The sequence below is a fragment of the Chionomys nivalis genome, chromosome 6 (assembly GCF_950005125.1).
Source record: "Chionomys nivalis chromosome 6, mChiNiv1.1, whole genome shotgun sequence".
NCBI classification, from domain to species: domain Eukaryota; kingdom Metazoa; phylum Chordata; class Mammalia; order Rodentia; family Cricetidae; genus Chionomys; species Chionomys nivalis.
In genome coordinates, this window is record NC_080091.1 from 35,861,197 (window position 1) to 35,884,442 (window position 23,246).

General features: G+C 45.1%; 2 protein-coding genes across 5 annotated transcripts; one reads left to right on the plus strand and one right to left on the minus strand.

Moving 5' to 3' along the window:
- Nucleotides 1–1,262: 1,262 nt before the first annotated feature.
- On the plus strand, nucleotides 1,263–14,192 carry Ccdc117 (coiled-coil domain containing 117). Of its 4 annotated transcripts, none has more exons than XM_057772569.1 (6): nucleotides 1,263–1,607; nucleotides 2,021–2,074; nucleotides 5,997–6,059; nucleotides 7,706–7,930; nucleotides 8,309–8,446; nucleotides 10,596–14,192. In XM_057772569.1, exons 1-6 carry the CDS (start codon nucleotides 1,426–1,428, stop codon nucleotides 10,831–10,833), a joined length of 900 nt encoding a protein of 299 aa, XP_057628552.1. In that variant the 5' UTR covers nucleotides 1,263–1,425; the 3' UTR covers nucleotides 10,834–14,192. The 4 variants fall into 4 exon arrangements, with proteins under 4 accessions (XP_057628552.1, XP_057628553.1, XP_057628554.1 ...); XM_057772570.1 differs by having other exon boundaries at nucleotides 2,024–2,074; XM_057772571.1 differs by lacking the exon at nucleotides 5,997–6,059.
- A 2,298-nt stretch (nucleotides 14,193–16,490) lies between these two features.
- Xbp1 (X-box binding protein 1) lies at nucleotides 16,491–20,981 on the minus strand. Its single transcript, XM_057773261.1, is given in 6 exon segments — nucleotides 16,491–17,663; nucleotides 17,989–18,072; nucleotides 18,075–18,134; nucleotides 18,969–19,103; nucleotides 19,928–20,024; nucleotides 20,725–20,981. Coding segments are annotated over 6 exon segments (1,140 nt in total). The 5' UTR covers nucleotides 20,931–20,981; the 3' UTR covers nucleotides 16,491–17,105.
- Nucleotides 20,982–23,246: the final 2,265 nt, after the last annotated feature.

A 23,246-nucleotide genomic window follows, 5' to 3' on the forward strand; every position in this document is an offset into this window, starting at 1 on the left:
GGATTCCAGGATGACAGTAAACTGAATGCTGCTCCAGCCACTCCTCATGTTGAGCAGGAACCCACCAACTCCCAGCTCCCCATCCCACCACGCCCCATGCCTGCAGGAAGTAACCAGACTTGAGCCAATGCCCCTATATCCAAGAACTCTGGGATGTTTGGTCAAAAGTGAGACCCCAGACTCTGATACCCCTATATCCAAGGACTCTGGGATGTTTGGTCAAAAGTGAGACCCCAGCCCCTAGCATTTATCCTTTGAGCATCAATGGAGCAGGAAGCTTCATTTCAAGCCCCCTCCCCTGGGAGTCTCCTTGGTCTGGACTCCACCTCTGGGAAAGCCCGCCAAACAGTGACCCCTCCCCAGGGAGGGTCAGGACCACTGTTTAGGCTGCTGCCCAGAAAAGGAACAGGTGGTCTCCAGGTTTCGCCTGGCCTTCCCTGCTCTCTTCCCCTCGCCACGCTTTCCCGGTGCCACCCGGGAGCACTGCATTAAAAGTGGGCATCTTTTATTCTATCTAATTTGGTCTGATTGGAATTATTTGCATCGGTGGAGAGGCTCGTCTTAAGAATATTCCTAACACACATGAGAGCAAATGTATGTACCTGAGGGTGGGGAGCACACCAAGGCCCACGGGTAGAACAACAACTTTGTGGAGTTGTTTTCCATCCACCATAGGTTCTAGAATAATACTCCGGTGGTCAGGTCTCACCATTAGACATTTTGTTTTGTTTTGCTTTGATACAGGGTCTCTCTAGGTAACCAAGGCTGGCCTGAAACTCGCTATGTAGACCAAAGTGACCTCGAACTCACAGAGATCCTCCTGCCTCTGCCCTGGAACTACTATGCCCTGCTGCACCTTTATTTTTTTAAAACTTATTTACTCCTCACCTCAACTCTGAAAACACTTTCATTATCCTGCTTTACTACAGAGGAAGTAGAGGCATACATACCCCCCCCCCTTTTTTTTGGACCGGGTCTCAAAAAAACCAGGCTAGCCTAGACCATGCTACATAGTCAAAGTTGGCCTCAAATGTTAGATCATCCTGTCTCCACCATATAAGAGCTGGGAGGATAGTGATGAACCACCACACCTAGCTCAAAGCTCTGTGTCAGGGATTAGGACTCTGTCATCCTAGGCGCCTGCGGGGCGACCTGACCTCCAGCGATTCGCCGAGAACATCACCAGCCATCTTACTTGTAGTCCTCAAGAACCACAACTCCCGGCATGCCTCACGACAGCGGCCCACTATACATAACAAATCCCGACGTGTCTCTGGGCGGTCTGGAGTGGAGGGTTCTAGAAGGCGTGACGTGGGGGGTCGAAGCGGGTTCGGAGGCGGGTTCTTGTGGGCAGCGGCGGTGGCCGCCACGACCTAAGGATACACTAGCGACTGGGGTGGCGTACGCAGCCTAGTCTTGGAAGCCATGGCGGCGCTCGGCCGGCCCTTCAGCGGCCTCCCTCTGAGTGGCAGCGCGGACTTCCTGCAGCCGTCGCCGGCCTTCGCGGGCCGGGCCTTCCCGCCAGGAGCCACCGGCCCCGACCTGGCCCCGCGGCCGGGCGCCCGCGTTGCGCCTAGCGGCCCGGGCGGGAGAGCAACGCGCGGACGGTGAGGAGCAGGTGGGGCGGGCCCGTTACCCCGCGGGACGTTAACCGTGAGTCCCGGGTCGCCGGCTTGGCGACCCACCGAGGGTCCTCGGGCCTGGCCGCTCCCTCTACACGCGCGGCCGCCAGCCGGGACAACTTTGAGAGTCTCTGGGACACCGCGATTCCTCATCGGCACAGAAATGGGACCTGGAGCGAGTGCAGAACTGTCACTACCCCGACAGAAGTGACAACTTCAGATTTCCTAGTCTGGTTATTTAGAGTCCTCCGCAAGACATGACTGATCTTGGGCACAGAGAAGGGATATGCAGTTTGTGGCGGGAGATCCCGATAAGTAGAGCGAGAACGACGGGATGCAGAAATCTTATATATTTAAGTTACTGTCTTGGTTGACTGATTTGTTTTTGTTTGTTCCAGCAGTGTTTCCATTCACTGTAGAAAGAAACACAAGCGATTGGCGGAGGATGAAGAGTAAGTTTCGGGACCATTTGTCCTCTTTATGATCGCTGTTAGCTTAACACACGTATCCTAATTTAAGTGAAAAAGGTGAAGCATATGTATCTCTTCTAAACTACTGACATTGTGTGCCTTTTAGGGGCAGGAACTGGGTAGCAGTCAGGTAGAGAAAAACTCACTCTGTAACCAATGTAATGTTTGAATTTTAAACTGTGTCATTATAGACACAGAATTTAGGGGGGTGGGGGAAGGAACATCAAAAGATATAAATTGGAAAGAGTTTGTGTTCTTGACAAGAGGTAACCTTGTAACCTGTTTCTTCTCCTGAGGAAAATAGAAGTCCAGAAACTTTATGGCCATGTGTGTTTCAGTTGTTAACTTTTGTAGCTAGCTGCCCTTTCACGCTGCAGTGGTGGGGGCTGTGCTTCCTTTTACTCTGCTATCTTGCAGCTTATTCCAAATGAGTGTGTACAAGGTCTACTTGTTGGGTTTCGCTTTTAGAGACAGCCTCACTATGTAATCCACCTAGTCAGAAACTCATTTTGCAGAGCAGGCTAACCTCAGACTTAGAGATCTACTTGCCTCTGCCTGTTGAGATTAAATGCCACCACGCCTCAAGATCTGCTTGCTTGCTTGTTTTTTTTGTTTGTTTGTTTGTTTTGTTTTTTGTTTACCCCCCCTCCCCCCAGTCAGGGTTTCTCTGTAGCTTTGAAGCCTGTCCTAGAACTAGCTCTTGTGGACCAGGCTGGCCTTGAACTCATAGAGATCCGCCTACCTCTGCCTCCCGGGTGCTGCTGGGATTAAAGGCATGTGCCACCACCGCCCGGCTCTTTTCTTATTTTTTATTATTGCATATGTGCACAAATGCCATGGTGGGTATGTTAGAGAACAACATTTGGAAGTTGATTCTCTCCCACCATGTGGGTTCTAGGATCAAATTCAAGTTGTCAGTTTGGGGGCAAGCATCTTTATTTACTTTGTTTTTCCTTAAGCTCTCCCCCATTGAGCTTCATTTATCCCAAGCCCTGTCCTGGAGAGTTTACCTGCCTGTATGATTCTACCCCCACCCCTTGTAAAAACCGAATTCTTTTCCAACATTCTGAGGGTGAGATCACAGAGTGTGAGGTCAGCCCTGCACTATATAAAACAAACAAAAGCCAGTAATCTCAGCTCTTTGAGGAAGATGGAGGCAGGAGGATTAGACATTCAAGACCATCCTCAGTAACAGATTGACTTGCTGCTTGCTTGGACTCTGGCTTAAAAAGAATTTTAAAAAAACTTTGAATTGGCCAGATTTGTTGATGCTTAGACTCATAATTTTAAAAAAATGCTTGAAGGTTGCTTATTTTTATGAATAGTGAGTAAAGGTAGACTTGGGGTACAGGAAGCAGAAGTAGATCTTGGATGTTGTTTCTTAAGTATCATTCACCTTTTGTTTGTTTTGAGACAAGGTCTCATTCTGCTGTCGAGTATGTGGAGGCCAAAGGTTGACATCAGGGATCTTCCTCAGTTGCGCTTCATGTTATATTTTGAGACAGGATATATCACTTGAACCCAGAACTTGCATTTTGCTTACTCTGTGAATCCCCTCTCTCCTGTGCCCTAAATTACAGTGGGCTACCATACCTACCTGTCATCCAAGTATATTCTCTTTTTCATTCTGGCCAGCATGTGTTTTATCCATGGAGCCATCCTCCCTAGCTGCCCATCTAGTTTTTGAAGCAGGGTTTCTCACTGGTTTGGAGCTCACCATTAAGCTGAGGTGAGGGGGGTCAAGCAGATCCCAGGGGTATTGTTCTCGCTGCCCCTCTGGTGCTACTATTACGAGTCACCATGCTTGACATTTTTTATGTTGGTTCTGGGGCTTGAACTCAGGTCCTCATACTTTCATGACAAACACTCTTCCCTCCGAACTGTTTACCCCAGTCCAAAACATTGCCTTAAATCAATTCCTAGATGGGGGGGGGGGTGTTTGTTGCCTTAGGGTTGCTTTAGAAAACACAAGAACCTTTTTTGTTTTTTGTTTTTTCGTAGTACTCTAGATTGTTCAATTATTGATTCTAGTGTTTGCTTAAAGTGTACAAACTAACACACTTTTAATCCCAGTGCCTGGGAGGTAGAGGCAGGCAGATCTCTCTGTGTTTAAAGCTAGTCTGGTCTGCAGAATGAGTTCCAAGATAGCCAGAGACACAGAGAAACCCTGGGGGTAGGGAGGGGACAGAAACTATCAGTTTAAAAAGTTAACTACCTTTGATTTGTGAATGGAGAGATTGAGGCCTTGAGGGAGATGGCTTAGACATTTGGATGTGTGCCCAGATATGCACTGCTGAGTTTGCCACCTTTATTGTTCTTCTCGGTATCTAGAAGCCTTTCAGTTGTGTTTCAGTTTTATTTGTGTGTGAATGTGCATTCACGCACGTATGCTGATGCTCAGAGCCCGGAAAGTGGTAGAGTCCCCGGAGCTGAAGTTTCAGGTGGTTGTGAGCCACCTGATATGGGTGCTGGGAACTGAACTTGGGTCTTGCAGTGCGGCGCATACTCTTAAGCCAGCTCCTAGATGCCTTTTAGTTCATGTTTTCTTAAGAGCTTAACCACCATTGATCTTCAGTTACTAGCAGAGCAAGCCTACAGTCATGAAATAACCTAAAAGTCAAAGAACTATTTTGTAGATAAATTGTTACTCTGGGAAATTGCCTTTTCTGTCTCAATTTATGCTTTTTCTCGGCTGGTATTTCACAGGCATGCACTACCACACCCAGCCTAAAGCTTCTTCTTCTTCTTCTTTTTTTTTTTCTTGACAGCATTTCATGTAATTCTGGCTGTCCTAGACATTAGTCAGGGACAGACAGCCAAAGGCAAGAAATTTGTGCTAATGGTCTGTTCTTATGGTACTTGAAGCATACGTTAGTAGATGCATGTGTTTACTCTAAGGAAATATAGGGTGACTGCCAGATACTTTCTCATGTGGGTCAGGGAATATGATGCAGCAATGTTAAAATGTAGCTGGGGCAGAATTGCTTTGTCTTTTCAATATGTGTGGGTGTTCTACCTGTGTTTATGTCTGTGCACCAACCAGGTATGTGCCTGGTGCTTTTAGAGGCCAGGACAGATATTTGTGGGTACTGGAAATTGAACCTGTGTCCACTGGATAATGCTCTTGACTGCTGAGCCACCTCTCTAGCCCTACTTTGTCTTTTTTGTTGCTTTGCTTCCCACTTGATCTTTCCTACAGATTTTTTCCTTTAAAAGGTTAAAGTCTTGGAGGTGTTGCATAAATTAGTAAAAAAAGAAAAAGAAAATTTCTCAGAGAAGCTATGAAGGGAAAAAAGACATGATATTCTAGCTGTAGAAAAAAACTAAAGATTTTTAGATGTAAATGGAGACTGTGCTTTTATTTCCCAGCTGCCCAGACCTAAATAATCACACAGAAACTATATTAATTACAATACTGTTTGGCCAATGGCTCAGGCATATTCCTAGCTAGCTCTTATATCTTAACTCATTTCTGTTATTTTATATCTTACCGTGAGGCTCCTGGTTTGTTACCTCACATTGATTTCTGAGAGGCAACATGGTGCCTGCCTGACTCCACCTTCATTCTCCCTGCATTCAGTTTTGTTCCCCCCCCCCCCCAGCTATATTCTGCCCTGCCATAGGCCAAAGCAGCTTCTTTATTAACCAATGGTGATAAAACATATTTATAGAATACAGAGGAGAATCCTTCATCATCTCCCCTTTTCTGTGTAAATAAAAGGAAGGTTTTTAACATAGTAAAATTATATATAACAAAACAGGTATCAAGCAAGAATTACAGTTAAAATATTTAGTCTATTTGTAGAAAATATTCTGTCATCTATTTTATCTTTGTGAGTCTAAAGTTTCATATCTAATTTATCTTTTTTTTTTCTATTTTTTTTTCTAATTTATCTTTTATCAGAACTAAGGAAAGCCGGGCGGTGGTGGATCCCAGCATGTGGGAGGCAGACACAGGTGGATCTCTGTGAGTTTGAGGCCAGCCTAGTCTATAAGAGTTAGTTGTAGGACAGGTGCCGAAGCTACAGAGAAACCCTAGTCTCAAAAAAACAAAGCAAAACAAAAGCATAATTAACGAAAACTGTAACTCTCTTTAACACCATCAAAGACCCCGGAAGGATATAATATTACCTAAGTAAATAGGAAGTGCATTGTAAGCAACTTCCAAAACTCTAGAATTGACAGAGACATTTCACTGCCTGGACAGTCACTCAAAGTTCTTCTGTAACGTCGGGGCATCCATATTCAGCCTACAGGCCCATAGTATCTGGCAGGATTTTCCATGAAGCAGGACATTTGGAAGACTGTATTGGCAGTTTGTCAGTCATTTTCTTCTGTACCCTGCAGAATGTCTAGCAGACTCTTTTTTTATGAAGCAGGAACCCTGAAGGACTGTCTCACCGTCTTTTGGCAAGTTCAGCAGTCATTTTTCTCTGGGTCCTATATGTCCAGTTTATATAGCATACTGTCAAAGCAGTCCAGGCAAGAGCAGTTTCTTGCCCAAATGGCTAGACTGTCACATTGAAGGCAGATTCCATAATGAGTTTTTTCAATGCCATCGACCTCTCTGAAGTAATTAGTGCTGCCAGAAGCAGACTCACCGTCAGGAAAAGTCTTCAAGTTTTTAAAACCTTTTAAATTCCATATTCTTTCTGTAGGTCTTTGAAGTATTTAAAGGTTACCTACCCATCTGAAATATATCTATATCTAGAAAAACCTAACTAACATGACTGTAAGTTTAACTGTTATAGACAACTGTTAATTTGTATTAACTATACATCACATTTTTAAATGAGCCGCATAAACATACCTTAAACAAGGTATTACTTGTTTCCCTCCACCCAGGCCCAAATAATCACATGAAAACTATATTAATTACAACACTGACCAACAGCTCAGGGGTATTTCTAGCTAGCTCTTACATCTTACATTAACCCATTTCTATTTTATATTTTACCACAAGTCTGGTGGTTTGTGACCTCACATCTTGCTCTTGAAAGGCTACCTGACTCCACCATTGTTCTCCCTGCATTCAGTTTAGTTTTACTGCCTGGTTACAGTCTGCCCTCCATAGGCGAAAGAAGCTTCTTTATTAATCAGTGGCAATAAAACATGTTCATAGCATACAAAGGGGAATCCCACATCATTTATATTTAAGAATTTGAAAAGATAATAATAATAAATTGGGACTGCAGAGACAGCTCAGCACTTGTTCTTGCAGAAGACCCTCAGATTGAATTCCAAGCACCCACATAGTCACTCACAGATGTCCATAATTCCAGTTCTGGGTATCTGAGACCTCTTCTGACCTCCACAGGCACACATGTGGTACACATACATGCAGTCAGAACACTCAAACATAATAAATAGATCTTTTTAAAAACTGAATAAATTGGAACTGGGCATGGTAGCTTGTATCCTTAATCCCAGCCCTCCAGGCAAAGGCAGGCAGAACTCTGTGGATGAGGACAACCAAGGACACATAGTGAGAATTTATCTCAAGAAAAAAGAATTATTTTTAATTGACTAGAAAAATGTCTTAATTTCATCTGTAATAGGGTTTTTAACTTTTTTCCCTTCTTTTTCTTCCTACTGCTTTCATCTTCCTCCTAGGTGTCCATTAAGGAAGAAGCGATTGACTGAAGCTGAGCTCTGTACAGCTGCTAATGAATGGGCTCTCGACACACACCAGGGTGTAGAAGATCATGGGGTAAACACGTGTCCTAGTGGCCTTTCTGTACCCAGCATGCTAGATGCTGTCTGTGAAGAAATGGATCAGACAACCACAGAAGCACAGTGTGAAGTTGCCCGCAGGAGGCTTCAAGAGATTGAGGACAGGTACTGACAGTGTGTCCCAAGGCTTGCTGCGGCTCCTGAGTCCCAGCCCTCTTAAGCAGTCGGGGGCATCATTTGATGATTCTAGAGAGCAAGGTATGAGAAATACTTCGGGGTGGTAGAGCGAGCTCTTACAGCTCAGCTCAGCAGTTGTCCAGGACACATTATTCAAACTTAACTCCATTCCAGAACTTTGTTACATGAATTACTGAACAACTCTTCCCACCGAGGTGGAAAAAGTAGCCTCATTTGGTCACTTAATCTCTTACTATAACACCTGTGATTTTACTCTTTGAATTTTAAATTTTGGTTATTTACTGCAAGAACATATAATACTTTGGCTAATTTTTTTCCTTTCTCTGTTTCTACTTCATTATTTAGGATAATTGACGAAGATGAAGAGGTTGAAAGTGACAGAAATGTTAGCCACCTCCCAAGTCTTGTCCTTTCAGACACCATGAAAACGGGTTTGAAGAGGGAATTTGATGAAGTCTTCACAAAGAAGATGATTGAGTCCATGTAAGTTACTATGCATATCATTTCCAATACCTGATCCAGTACCTGGGAAAGGGTCAGTATCAAAGCCCATCAATTCTTACAGGAAGACTAGGAACTTTGAAACTTCTGGTTTATCTGGTTTTCTTAGTTACTCAGATACAGCATGGAGACCTAGGAAAGTGATGTGTCAAATGAGTCCAACAATTAAATTAGTTATCTCAAAGCCTACAAACCGTAGAATAGCCTTTTGGGGCCATTTTAGAGTATTTAGCTCATTTTGTTTTGGGGAGTGGAAATGTTACTGTGTGGCCCAAGCTAGGTTCAAATTCGCAGCCTCCCTGCTACCACTTCTTTTGTTTTTGATTTAAAGCATGGTTTAAGCTAGGCATGGTGGCTTACACAGGTAGCCTCAGCAACATTAAAGAGGCAGAGATATTAGTTTCTGATCTACATAGTGAATTCCAGGCCAGCCAGGACTACGTAGTGAGATTTTTGTCTCAATAAAAGGGGGGAAAAAGGAATGACAAAACATAGTTTTAGGATGAATGTGATAGTGCAAAGCCAGACTAAGAGGTCTGTGTCTAAAAAATAAATAAATGAATGAATAAAATAGTGGCTAGGGCTCTTGGTGGAGTACTTGCCATGCCCTAGGTTCCATCCTTAGTGCCACAAAAAAGAAAAACAGAAAATAAACCCATAGTTTAATGAGCTCAGTTAACTGGTTTGTCATGTGTTCAGAGTAGAAGCAGCAGGCGAGAAAACAGGCAGGCTTAGGGTAGGGAGTAGTGACTAACAGGAGACACTAAGGAAGGAAACGGTGGCAAACACAAGCCTGCCAAGCAAAGTGGCTGACTGGAGAGAGCCCGGCCTAGTGTGCAGGTCTCAGTCCTCATTGTCTCCTGTGCAGGGTAACAGGCAAGCTGTAAAGCACATGGAAGTGCCGCCTGGGAAACCTGGACTTAGTACTCACTGAGTGTAAGTTAGGCTCTGAAAAGGGCTCTTGGGACCCAGACCCCTATAGTGCTGGGTATAGAGAAGTGGAAGCCGTTCAGCTACTGCTTGGTGGGAGAGCCAGAAGGTTTTCAGTCAGGCCCTAGCTTACGTTTATAATTAACTACTCGGGCCTGAGGGTGTGTAAATAGTGTAGCCACCATGTATGCAGGTCACATCGCCCTCCTGTTCAAAATAGTGTCTGCTGCTCATGGTAGTTTTCCAAAACTGGGCCTTTGAGAATAGTCTTCGTTGTTATTCTTATTTATTTCTGGTCCCCAGATGATTTTCCTAGAAAATCTACTTTGGAGATCAGATGGGTTCTTATGTAACACAGACTAGCCTAGAACTTCTGGCCCTCCTGCCTGTACCTCTCTGAAGTGCTGGGATTACAGGCGCTACTCGCAGCTGTGGCTAGTCTAGTTTGTGCATATCTAGTATAATTATTTTGGTTTAACTGCAAAACATTCCACTTCATAACAATATGAAACAAAAAGCCTCAGAAATTAATATGCTGGTCCAGGATTTCATTTTTATTTATAATTTAATATATGACCGTTACCCACGGGGCTAGGGAAGTAGTGTAGTACTAGAACAGTTGCTCACTTTACATGAGACTCAGTACCACAATTCAAAGCTTAAAAAACTGTAGTCATGCAGATCTGCTCATTAAAAACGTCCTTGTATCATGACTAGTGATGTAGCTCAGTTCCATCGCCAGCACCCCACTTCAAGTTACAGCATTAAATTAAATCTAAGAACCAGTTTTTCTTTTTTTGTTATTGAGACTTAAATATATATATTTAAACCCAGTTTGAATTCTCCTAAATATCTCTAGCTCTCTTTTAAAGCTAAACAAAACAAAATGTAGATAGCTTCACGTTTGTGCATCCTTGTACAGTGGCCATGCTAACACCTGTCGTTCCAAGGTTAGTCTGTCTGCTGCTGAAGTGAACTCTTGTTTTTAATTAAAAGATTTAAATGTATATAATGAGAACTGATGAAAGACATCAGGATGAAGATAACAGTGAGACTGTGGCAGTAGTTACGTGGGTAGAGATACAAAGGAATAGCAGGCCGGCACTTTGAGGACCACTAGGTCTTAACTGGAGGGTGTGGAATAGTGAGATTTGCATGTCCTAAAGTTTTTTTTTATAGACATCTGTATTTAACTTCCCAGGAGCCGTCCTTCAATGGAGCTTGTGCTCTGGAAACCTCTCCCTGAACTCCTTTCTGAGAAGCCAAAGCCATCTTCTAACCCTAAGAACTACGTGGGAGAGAGCCAGACGAAGCGTGCAGCTGCCAGCACTGCCTTTCCACAGAGAACTGAACTGCTGCTAGAACCTCGGCACACAGACACACCGCTTTACCACGCTCTGGAGACAGCTGCTAGCACAGAGGAGGAGATGGAGCTCTAGAGACCAGTTTCTGCTCCGACTTGGCAAGTTCTAGAAGGCTCCTGTGTTGAGTAATGAGCCTGCCTGTATAGTATAGGGACCTGAAAGTTTTATGAAACGGGTGTAATATCTCCACCTGTGATTTGGGGTGGGACTGTCATTGTGGGTAGCCATTTATTGAATTCAACTTTTTGCCAAGGAAGCTTATCTCAAGGGAAATACAGTTTTCTAACAGGCTTATCCAAGAAATGTTACAGTCTCTTTAAAGACAACCATAGACGCTGAATGTGTTACAGTGACTTAAGTCATCTGTCACATTGCTGAAGCCATTCATTCTTAAGATGATTTTATAAAGAGGAATGCTCCCAATTGCCACTGTACCCTTACAGCAGAGTATTGAGCTTCTTGTAGTGGTAACTGTACGCTTGGGGAGCGGGAGGGGAAAAAGCAATAGTTTGGGTCTCTTGCAAAGGACTTGAAGGCACAAGGAAACTTGTGTTGGAGGCAGGTCGGTATAGCTGTTATTACTCAACCAGTAGCCCTTGGTCTCCTCTAATGGCTGATAAGCTCAGTTGCTCAGTAATGTTTACACCTCAGTTAACTTTAAGTCGTTGATTAAAAGAATGTGAGGTAACCCTTGTGTGACTCGCCGATGAAAGAAAGGTCTTTTCATGAGGATGTGCAGTGACAGCTAAACCCAGCGTTGGTAGCTTCTAGAGTTTAGAAAGGGAAGCTTACACTTGTATTAGCAAGTTGAGTTTTTTAAATGTTGGTTTTGAAACAGTGAATTAGCTGAGAATAAATGGGCAAGTGTCTTGAAGATTTAATAGCTCATTGTCCGGTGCTTAAGCTATTGTACAGTAAGCCTAAAAGTAGGAGATGGCTTCCTGCCAGCAGGAAATCTTTACCCTTTGAGTACCCGAATCAGGCTCAAGGTGTTCTTTGGGAATAACCAGGGTTAAAGTTTTTAATTTCTCAGGAAGAGCTCTTCAGCATGGCAGGACATGTAATGAAGGCTTGGCAGCTCCTTCTGCGCTGTAGAGCAGTCTGTGTAAGGTGGTGGCTCTTTTCCACAGCAGAACACCTCAGTTTTCATTTTCTGGGGTTCTTCTCCCTTTGTAAGGAGAAGAAAAGAGAAAGATTTATGCCGAGTAGAGGTGAATTTTTAGAAACTAGCTTCCAGGCATTTTTGCAACCCATGCTGAAATCCCTCCTGTGGACGGCATAGAAGTCACAAGTCTGTCCGGTGGACTGTTTCTTTTGCCTATTCTTGCTCTCTCTCTTTCTGTCTGGATGTCAGGAAAAGGTGTAATGTTTAATATTTAAACAAAATATTTATGTCTACACAATAAAATTACTCCAGCTTCAAACCAGTATTGAAACCAGTTGGAAACCAGCTAATTGTTTCTTCACCTCAGACTCAGAGGTGAACGAAACTGTCTTCTTCTGTTGAAATGTGCAAATGTTTGGCTCATGTCATTTGAAAAACTCCTGACTTGTTTAATGGGACCAAGGTGTAAAGTTTATAGCCTTAAAGAAATCTCTATGCTAAGACATCTTAGTACAGTTTAGAAGCATGCAGGGACTGCCCAGAGTTTGGAGTTAGCCAGTGTTAGAGTGGGAAGGAAGTGACAGCTTTCCAGAGGGCACAGACACCAGGGCCACCTCTCATCAAAGGCCTGAAGCGGCTTTGATGCATTTGGTAACTACTGAAGAGAAAGAAAAGGCGGCTTTTAACGAAGACACAAACAGAACTTTTCAGGAGCCCTTATCTGACATGACCCTTATTTCTGCAGGAAAGTGATGTTTCATGCTCCTTTGTGGACTTTATCTTCTTGCACATGTTTGTACAAAAAGTCTTGTTCATCCTTGTGGTGCTGGCTCATCTGTCTCCACGGCCCCAATGCCTCTGCGTCCTGTTTTCTTTTCTAGCATAAGGCTTTGGCTTTGCCTTAAGGTTTTCCTAGGGAATTAACAGGTCTTTTCATCTTGTATAGTTTTTGAAGCATGGATCAAACATTGGCTCTGTATGCTAATGTGTGAAGGTCAGCAATTATCTAAAGCAGGTGAGCGTCAATGAACAAATGTGTGTTTCTCTGAGTTTGAGTCAGGTGTGTTGGGGTTTGTTTTGTTTCTTTTTGGATTCTTAGTTTGGGTTTTTGTTGTTCTTAATATGAAGAAATAATGAGAATCCAGTTCTCATAATTTAAATCATTCAAAAACTGCTCATTCTTGAAAAGATAAAATATAAAATTTAAAAACAAGTAGGACAGGACTTAGACTAAATAACTGCAGGGGGAACGTTAACCAGCAGGTTCATTTGCTACTCTGGATCTGGACCCTAACTTTAATAGTGACAAGAATGGTACAATACTAAGAACATTCTGGAAGATGGTGTCAATTTTGATTTAAAAGTGAGACTCTGGTTTTTTCTGTATGTTACTGTTTTCAATAAAACTCAAGTGTTTTGAACTTTTTAAAGTACCTTAATCTTGTACATAAGGAAATGAAATAATTTTTTCTTGCTTTCCTTTAAATTTTAATTAAGGTAGCATTCCTATCAGTGAAAAACTCACACTTGTCCTGAACTTAGATACTGTTGGGTTAAAAGTGAGCAGTTTCAAAAATAGACAGGCTGTTTTGCCTTTGTAAATACACCTGCAGCCTGCTTCTGCCTGAGCAGGTCACTGCTGGGGTCCTTGTGATGTTGACCCTTGAGACTAATCCTTCAGTGCTCATATGTGAAGCTGAAGGGACTTGGAACCTTAGAGGTACTGGCTTGGCGGTCTGTGATGTTGGTACATGATGTTCTCGGCTAAGAGCCAACAGTCACTGGGTGGCAGTATTGCCTGCATATTTGCAATTATTCTTTGATAACTGGATCTCTTACTGGTGAGGCAAGTAGTTTAGCTTTGGGTTGCAGTTGCAGAAAACAAGACACTGTTTTATTTTAATCAAACTTTGAAAACCACGGTAAAAGTTATCCAACATAACTGGTTGGAAACTAAGATTAGAATAGATGGTGACTGTTCAGTATCTAACCAGCTCAGTGGGTCCAGGATTTAAGTACAAGATGAACAGATACTCAGGGAAGTGCAGGTTTGGGTATATTGGTTTGGTTCTGTTAGTCCTCTAGTTCCTCATACTAGTGGTGGCATTTTAGAGATGCATTTTGAACAGTGCTGATACTGATGTTGACTTTTCAGCATTGGTTTGGTGGGTAAGCCAGTCATCCTACTTCATGAATGACAGAAGTCAAAACGGTTGCTAGGGAAGGGAGAGTCGTTTTCTTCAGTGGTGTAGCCACTGGTAAGTTGCCCATGCTACAGTAAACCTCTCCACCCATGCTCATACAAGCAACCTTAGTTAAACTCAGTGGGATATACTCATACAAGATAGAAGGGGGTATTATTAGGAAGAGGGGGTCCAGTGGGAGAGAGATGAAGATAATGGGGGTGAATATGATTAAAACACATAAATAGGAGATTGCCAAAGAATAAAAAATTTTAAGTCTCAAGGGTAAAACATGGGGTGATACAGTCCTCTAATCCCAGCATTTGGGGAGGTAGATGATGGAAGATCCCAAGTATAGAATCATTTGTCTGCTCCATATTGAGTTTGAGCTCAGCCTGGGCTGCATGAGACCCTGTCTCAAACAAACAGGGTCTGGTGGGATGGGTCAGTCAGTAAAGTACTTAGCTTGCAAGCAGGATAACCTGAGTTCAGATCCCTAACGCCCATGTTAAGGGGTGGAAAGTGCGTATCTGTCATCCCAGCACTTGGGAAGGCAGACATAGGAGGATCCCTGAGGCTTGTTGGCCAACTAGTCTACCTGAATTTGTGAGCTCCAGGTTCAATTTGAGATCTTGTCTCAAGATGGATACTGATTGCACCAGATATGTGATGTTGACCTCTGACCCAACACCGTACCTTTGGGAATGTATACCTATATATGGACATGTATACAAAAACATAGATACCATCTCTAAAGTAAAGAGTAAAGATTGAGTTTCTTAAGTTTCTAGGAGACAAGAGTTGAACTGGTACTTTGAAATACCCCTAGAATAGGGCCATGTGTCTGCTGTTTTGCTCCATCTCATCTAATAGAAAAGCAAGGAAGCAGGTGCACAGCTGTTTTGTGAGTCCCAGGGATTTTGCCTGCAGCCATCGCTTGCACCTTTGGTATGAAATTTGGAGTAACACTACATTTTAATAGAGTATTTGGTTTCATAGAAAAAATGTTAATTTTTAGATCTAGTCAGTTTGGTGTTTCATTATGAACATGTACTGGAAACAGGTGTTTCTCAAAGCTAATCATGTCATTTTTGGCCATCTGTGCAGGAAATGAAACCCTGAAATCTTTGCTCTATTCTCTCCTGTTGGCATAGCAGCAGCTTCTTCGATGTGATGCCATTAAATGTAAATGACTTGAGTCTTAACCTACAAATACTTGTGCTCCAGTGGGTAGAAGCAAACATACCTGCCTGTATAAACCTCAAACAGATTCCATTTTCAGTCACAGGGCAACTGCAGGCAGTCCTTATGTTCATAACACTGGCACTCAGCCTAAGCGAGCTTGCTTTGCTGAGCACTAGATTGGGCTGTGACGGGCTTACCAGCCAAGTCCCATCCAGACTTGCCCCAAGTGTGCATGTGGAAATCTCTCCTAAGAGTCAACACATGACCTTGTCTGTCATGTGTATGACATGTCTGCAACTGTAGCCTGCTTGACCCCACTGACTGCACTGTCAGAATTCCTCCTTCTATTTGTAAGTTTACTCTGATCACCCAAAGTAACCTTAATAGGGAAGATGTATTTACTAAATGGGGGTGAAATGAAGTTCTTTGCCATCTTAGACTCTCCAGGACAGAATGCACAGTAAAGGGTAATGTCATTATCTCTGGAGTTTGGTAGCTGATTTATATCTATCCCCAGGCCTTTTCTTCCTGAATAGATTTGCTCATTTGTTTTGGTGTTAAGAATGGAACCAAGGCTTTGTGCATGCCATACAAGCACTGTACTGAGCTAAACCCCCAGCCCAGTCTTGTGAAATAAGCCACTATACTAAGATTCCATGAGGGATTGAAACCTTTCAAAGTGGATCATCATGAGATAAACTGAACTTCCCAGTGCATAGGATGACACCTGTCAGCTGTGAAGTGCACATAACTCAAATCTTGTTCAGTCTTTGAGTAACACTGTCCCTCTTTCCAGGTTGTAATTATCTGTCCGCCTGGGTTACTCGGGTGAAAAGTGTCAAGAGTTGACGTCAGGGAATCTGGTACTCCCTGATCATAGCATTTCTTGATATTTGATGCCCAAACAGTAGTTAAGGAGGTTGGGCTCTAGCTCAGTGGTATAACACTTGCCTAGTAGGTAGAGATCTTAATACCCAGTACACTACCTATCCATCTACCACCAAGGGGGTGGGGAGGGTGAGGACCAGAAACAGTGGCTAGGGTTCTGTCTCTGCCACTTAGTAGCTGTGATAGTGATCAACGGTCTGAAGAAACTGTCTCAAAATAAGAGATAGTTATGACAGTCGGGAGTTGAAGCAGGTGGTAATCAAAGTGGAAATGCTTTCAGTGACTTTAAAAAGTGCTGTGCTCACTTCAGACTCTCCCCTAGCAAACAATAAAGAGAAAATATGGTAGCCCTAGAAATCACAGAACAAGGATGCTGCGTTGCTTTTTTAATTGCATGGGTAGTTTTAAATAAATGGAGAAAGCACCTTCCAGAAGCTACACTAGCAGGAAGATTCCATCAAGCATTTACATAGTAAATTTCTATAATGTTACAAAGATTCTTGATCTTTACTTGAACTGTACATAAGGAAAAACAAGCCCCACAGGTTGGTGTTTGTCTGCTTGTAGAAGTACACTAAAGAAACCTGGGAAGCCGAGAGTGGGGAAGAGAAATGGTCAAAGGACATGTCACAAAACAGGTGTGGAGGTGTACACCTGTGTAAGCCCAGCACTTGGGAGGTGGGGGCAGGAGGATCAAGAATTCCAGCCTAGCCTCAGATGCATAGTTTGAAGCCAGCCTGGGAAATAACTGTCAAATGACCCTCCTTTTACGTGAGGCAAAACTACCACCTGTAAGATAAAACAAGAATCTCAAAAGCTGTAGTTCTGAATTACAATATTTTTGAATACCTTAGACAGCTGGGTGTTTAAAAACAATACTTGGATGTCGTCTGTGAAGTTTTAAAAGAATACTCTAGAGGAATTTTTCCTCTGCTATCCCCTAGGCAGTGTAATGAGGAAGGGAAGGGGCAGTGCTGGGTGGCTTTTCAGACACTAATTAGCTGGGGAAAGAGTTCGTTGGCGAAAGTGTCCTCCCAAGAATGGTCTGTACCAAGAGGAGAAGACATGTCGCTGAAGGGAGAAGGGGCGCCCTCATAGCCACAGTCACTGTGAGCATCCAGCAGGCAGGAAGATGGTTTCAGAGAGTGGCTGGATGAGAGCAGGTTTGAGATGCCCAGCTCTGGAATGGAGTCTTCTTCCAAAGGTTCTTTCTTCACTGAGACGATGAATTCAGGGTGATCCTCCTCTGAAGAGCTGGGAGGTGCTCCCTCTATTTTCACTACCACATTAGTTTGGCTCTCTGTCTCAGAGGGGATCTCTAAGACTAGAGGCTTGGTGTATACGTGGTCAAAACGAATGAGTTCATTAATGGCTTCCAGCTTGGCTGATGAGGTCCCCACTGACAGAGAAAGGGAGGCTGGTAAGGAACTAGGTCCTTCTGGGTAGACCTCTGGGAGTTCCTCCAGATCGGCAGACTCCGGGGATGGACACTTGAAAAACATGACAGGGTCCAGCTTGTCCAGAATGCCCAAAAGGATATCAGACTGCAAGAGGTAAAACAAGAGTTCACTATTAGAATGACTGTGACAGTCTACCAGGATCACTTAGTACCGAGTTCCACAATGTCAACTAGGCCTATGCTCTCAGATCACAGGACCCTACCACTACCACCACCAGGACAGCTTCTCCCCACTTCATGACCTAAACTATTGGAGATAGGAAAGTGACTGGTGCTCACCCCCTAACTCTACCAACACTAACTTCTCTTTCTCCATTTGCCTGACTAGGCAAGCCACACATATGGCAAGGCAAGCCACACAGAATGAGCCAATCTCATATAGCACTGTAGTAAGGCAGAATGAGCTCTACCTCTGAATCTGAAGAGTCAGCAGTGTCAGAATCCACGGGAAGATGTTCTGGGGAGGTGACAACTGGGCCTGCACCTGCTGCAGAGGTGCACGTAGTCTGAGTGCTGCGGACTCAGCAGACCCGGCCACCGGCCTTACTCCATTTCCCTGGAAGGAAAGACCAAAGTGAGGAAATGCACACCAGGCAACTATGAGTCCTGCCCTTCAAAACACTTTCCAGAAAGGATCTGGGAGGTGCTCAGAGCATAAGCTTGTCTGCTGTGCAAACGTGGACCAGAGTTCCGCACCAGTGTAAGTGGAGCATGACAACCTGTGCCTATAACCCCATACAAGAGGACCACCGAGGTCTGCGGGCTACCAGCCTAGCTCCGATTCAATGAGGCATCTGCTTCAAAGGAATAAGGTGGAGAGTAACAGGGCAAAGATGTCCAGCATCCTTTCAGTTCTGTACATTTGCACAGGTGTGCACAAACACCATTCCTATATAACTACACCAAATAAAGAAGCATATGCCTGTAATTTTAACCCTTGGAGAGTGGAGACAAGAGGATTATCAGCTACATACCAAATTTGGGGCCAACCTGGGCTACATGAAACCCTATCTCAAAAAAAAAAAGAGAAAGAAAAGGAAAAGAAGAGAAGTCCAGGAAGCAGGTCACTTATAGTGGCTCATGCCAATAACCCCAGCACTCAGGCAAGAGGATGAGTGCAATGCCAACCTGGGTTACATACAAAGACTCTCAAAAAACAAGACAGGGCTGGAGAGATGGCTCAGAGGTTAAGACTGTTCTTCCAGGTCCTGAGTTCAATTCCCAGCAATCACATGGTGGCTCACAACCATCTGTGCCCTCTTCTGGTATGCAGGTGGATATAACAAGCAGAACTCTCAAAAAGGAAGGAAAAGAGAAAAGGAAGACTTGATCAGAAAGTTCAAAACACAAACACCATCTGCTCACATCACAACGGTTCTCGGAGATTTACCTTGGACTCCGTCTCTGGAGTCTCTTCAGAAGCCAGTGCATCCATTCCCAAGCGAGTTCTTAACTCCTGGTTTTCAATCACAAGGCCATGAGTTTTCTCTCGTAAAAGCTGATTTTCTAATAGAAGTTTTTGGTTCTGTAAGAAAATCCAGAAGAGGCAACTAAAATGTGATCTGCTACAGTCGGTACCCTCAGTAAACTGATAAATCCTATGTTTATGCAGTTCATAATTACTGTATACCGGTGGCTAGTGGTACAGATCAGTTGGTAGGACTTGCTGTGCCACATATGAAGCCCTGGGTTCAACCTCCATTTCTACATAAAACTAGCATGGATGCTTCACGCCTGTAATCCCAGCACTTGGGAGATGTCAGCTGGAGGAACAGAAACTCGGAGACATCCTTGGCTTTACAGCAAGTTATAACCCAGCCTAGGACACGTGTGGGGAAAATGGCAGGGAAGAACAATCAACTAAAACAAGCTGTCTGAAAATGTCCTAATGATACCTATTACTCTGCTGAATATAAAATAAAGTGGGGGTGGTGGGCTATACCTAACAAGATAGTTCTAAAAAAAAGAAAAAGAAAACCCTAATGATATGACCCACATTTTTTAAGAACCAGCTGGTGATTAAAACTTTCAAAAGAACAATAGCCCGTGCTCAGATTAGATAACAAGAGAACCCTAGAAGGAAGGGCAGCTCTAGTGGGCCTTTGGCAGAGCCAGGAGTGCTAAAGGTTAAAGCATGATCTATCTGACCAGGCTAATAATCTCTGAGCAGTCTATCGCTAGTATCAGCTGCCAGGAGTGTCTGCCTTCACCACCTATCTGCAAGGCTAGTTAAACTTTAAATCGCACTTTGAGTTGTATTCTAAAGGGTTGCAGCAGCTTAGGATGGGCAGGGAACCCTTGGGCCTGATGTGGAAGGGAAGACAGCGAGTGTGGCCTAAATCGCTTTACCTCTTCTTCCAAATCCACCACTTGCTGCTCCAGCTCGCTCATCCGGGCTTTCTTTCGATCTCGGGCTGTCTGCGCTGCTACTCTGTTTTTCAGTTTCCTGAAGGAAGACAAGGAATAACGAACTGAGTCATCGCCAGCTTTCTGGTATCTTCATTTGTAAATGTGGCCAGCTGGTGCTTTCGTTGACTTAACAGAATAAGGCTAAACAGTGGTAAACACATTGAGACTCCTCAAAAGGACAAAACCACAGCTTTCTGTCCGTGGGCCTTGAAGGCTTGCTTGAGTCTCTCCGGTGTGGGTCTCATTTTACCACCGGGCTGACACATTCCCGTTGCGTCATAAGCATCTTCCCTCCTCCCCCGCGGCTTTCTGGTTCCAATTCCGTCCAACAGGCTCCGTGCTGGGGCGACATCCGTGAAGGCAGCTGGGGCGCTACCGACCGTCCCTCCCCCAAGCTCAACGGGCTGCCGGAGGCTGGTGACTCGGGTCCCAGTGTTGAGTTCCCAAGCGGCTGCAGTGACAGCCAGAGTGGACACTGCCCCGCGACCACCGAGAGCAAGCATTCGCAGAGGACTGTGCGTCAGGCACGTTCTGACCAGTGTCAACCTCCCCCCGACACAGACTGAGCTCCAGACCTTCGAGGGGCTGCCACCTCGGCTCCGCGCCTCCCTCCGGGAATAGGTACTGGAGACGAACCTACGCCACCCTACAGAGCCCTCCCGACGGGCACACGCGAGAGGGTCCCACGCCCGGCCGTGCCACCCCGCGCCCCGGCGCCGCCCGCCCGCCGGGCCCACCTCCGCAGCGCCTTCTCCTCCGGGCTCAGATGCGTGAGGCGCTGCCGCTTGCGAGCCTGCGGCGCCCCGCTCTCCTCGGACCCTGCTGCCCGCGAGTCCGACACCATGAGTGGCAGTGCCCGGCCGCCCGCGGCGGGCTGGCCCGATAGGAGCAGTACTTTCGGGGCTGCCGCGGCCGCGTTCGGCGCCGCTGCAACCACCACCATGGCCAAGAAGCGTCTACGCCAGCACCGCCACCGCCCCGTGGCCGCTCGCCGCGCCCAGCCTTTCTAGGGTCGTGGCCGTCTGCGATAGGTCCGCGCCGCGTGACGCGAGGCTATTCCCGGAGCCTATTGGTCCTGCGGGCCCAGGGGCGGACCGAGTGCGGGCGGGGCTGGTGTCCAGCGTGGCTGTACAGCTGTCCTCCGCCTGGCGAGCTGGGCCTGAGGACCAGTGAACGACAGAGGCCAGGTTGCCGGGGTCCTCAGCAAACGCGTCCCCTCCCGTGACAGTGGGAATGTCGGGCTTTTCTCGCTGGCCAGATCTCCAGACTGAGTCTCACAGATCACTACCCCCGCCCGACCACCTTTTAGTGTCCATCGCCACGTCGACAGCTAGAGCAGCGGAAAATCGAACTGGTGGCATGTCCGGCTTGGAATTAGCGGGGACACACACGGGGAAATTTGCAAAATGAGTTTTTAGGAAATGAGATAATTGCAAAGCTAAATGTAGTCTGGCGTGATGGTGCTCGCCCATAATCTCAGCTCTTTGTTGCCAGTTTGAAGACAGTCGGGGCTATTTTAAATAATAATAATAATAATAATAATTTTTTAAAAGACAAAACTTCAAAAGAAAACGCCAGAACACTGTTTACACATATTTACACATAGTAAGAGATTGATAAATAAATGTCTGCATAGTGGGAATACATGTGGATTCCTTTTTTTTTTTTTTTTTTTTTTGGCATTTCTAAACCCCCTTATGTGAGCTCATACAACCCGTTGTTACCTTTGTCTTGCCGTGCTGGAGCCTGACCCCAGAACCTAGTGCTCTACCCTCAGCTATTCCTTCAGCCCCACTTTCTCTACGAAGTTAGAGATGCTCCTGAACCGTGTTCCCAGTATTTCTTCTGTTGGGGATGAGGCAGGGAAGATAGGTTACGGGGATGTTAGGTGTCCTCCTCTTGCCCTCAGCCTTGTTCTCTTGAGACAGTGCTTACACACACACACACACACACACACACACACACACACACACTGTACTTGAAGCTTGCTGTGGGGGCTTTGCTGGCCAGCCATCAAGCCTCCATGATCTTCCTGTCTTCTCTCTCCAACACTGGTGTTACAAGCAGGCTCAGCCACGCCAGACTTTTTGCCGGGGTGCTGGGATTCGAACTCCAGACTTCATGTTTGTGCAGTAAAGCATTCATACCCATGGAGCCATCTGTCCAGCCCCGATATTAGTATTGTTTTTATGATGAGAAAATAAAATGTTCTATGTGGAAACAGAGTTAGGCTTTACCCTGTATCCCTTGGCCTGTGAGAAAGCCCAGGTGGACGGCTAACCCCCACACACTTTTAGACCTGTAGTGTTTGGTCTCACCCTAGGCATCTGGGCTATCTAGTCTCTGGTTCTTGGCCACCAGAACCGTCAGGTGGCTATAACTTGAGGAGAGCCAGGTTCTTGTGGAAGAGGAGTCGCCAGGCAGCAGCGAGAGAGCAGTTTAGACTCAAGATTAATAAATATGGAGAAATGCGAGATGCTCACAGCTGCATGCTCATTTCCTGGAGGCAACAACAAGTGTTAGGTTCCCTGGATCTCTGGATTACAAAGCAAGACCTTTGAAGTAGAGACACTACTTCCTGCTCAGTACCTGGCACACCTCTGGCCCTAGGAGGGCAAAGGTGAGTAAGATTGGAAGTGGCAACTGGAAATTATGCCAGACCTCAGAGTTCTGAGGGAAGGCTCAGGGGTGTGAAGTCAGATTAGCTCCCCCAAACAATAAATTACTCCTCCAGAGAGGAAATCAAAGCAAGGTCTCTCTCATCCACCCTTTAAGGCAGTGGTTCTCAACACTTCCTAATGCTGCAACCCTTTAACCATAAAATTATTTCATTGCTACCTCCTAACTGTAACTTTGCTATTGTTATGAATATTAATGAATAGCTGATCTGCAGGATATCTGATATTCACCGGTGTGAAAGGGTCATTTGACACCCACACACCCTGAGGGGTTATGGCCCACAGGCTGAGTAGCACGCTTTAAAGAAAACACAGTTTCTGTTGTTCCCAGAACTAGGCTATGAGCCTTTTGGCTTCCATTTTCTCTGTCCTTATTGATTAGGGAAAACCAGTGATCACTCCTTTAAACGGGCAGGTCCAGCTCAGGAAACCTGCATCTTTGGGGCTGTGAGCTGCTGGGTCCTAAAGTGCCTCCCTCCAGTGACAGGAGGCTCACTGCCCCGGGCTCTTTCCAGAGAAGCTTTGGAGGTGTCTCCTGGTAGGGATGCACGTGAAAGGACCTCACAGATCTGTGAGAGGCT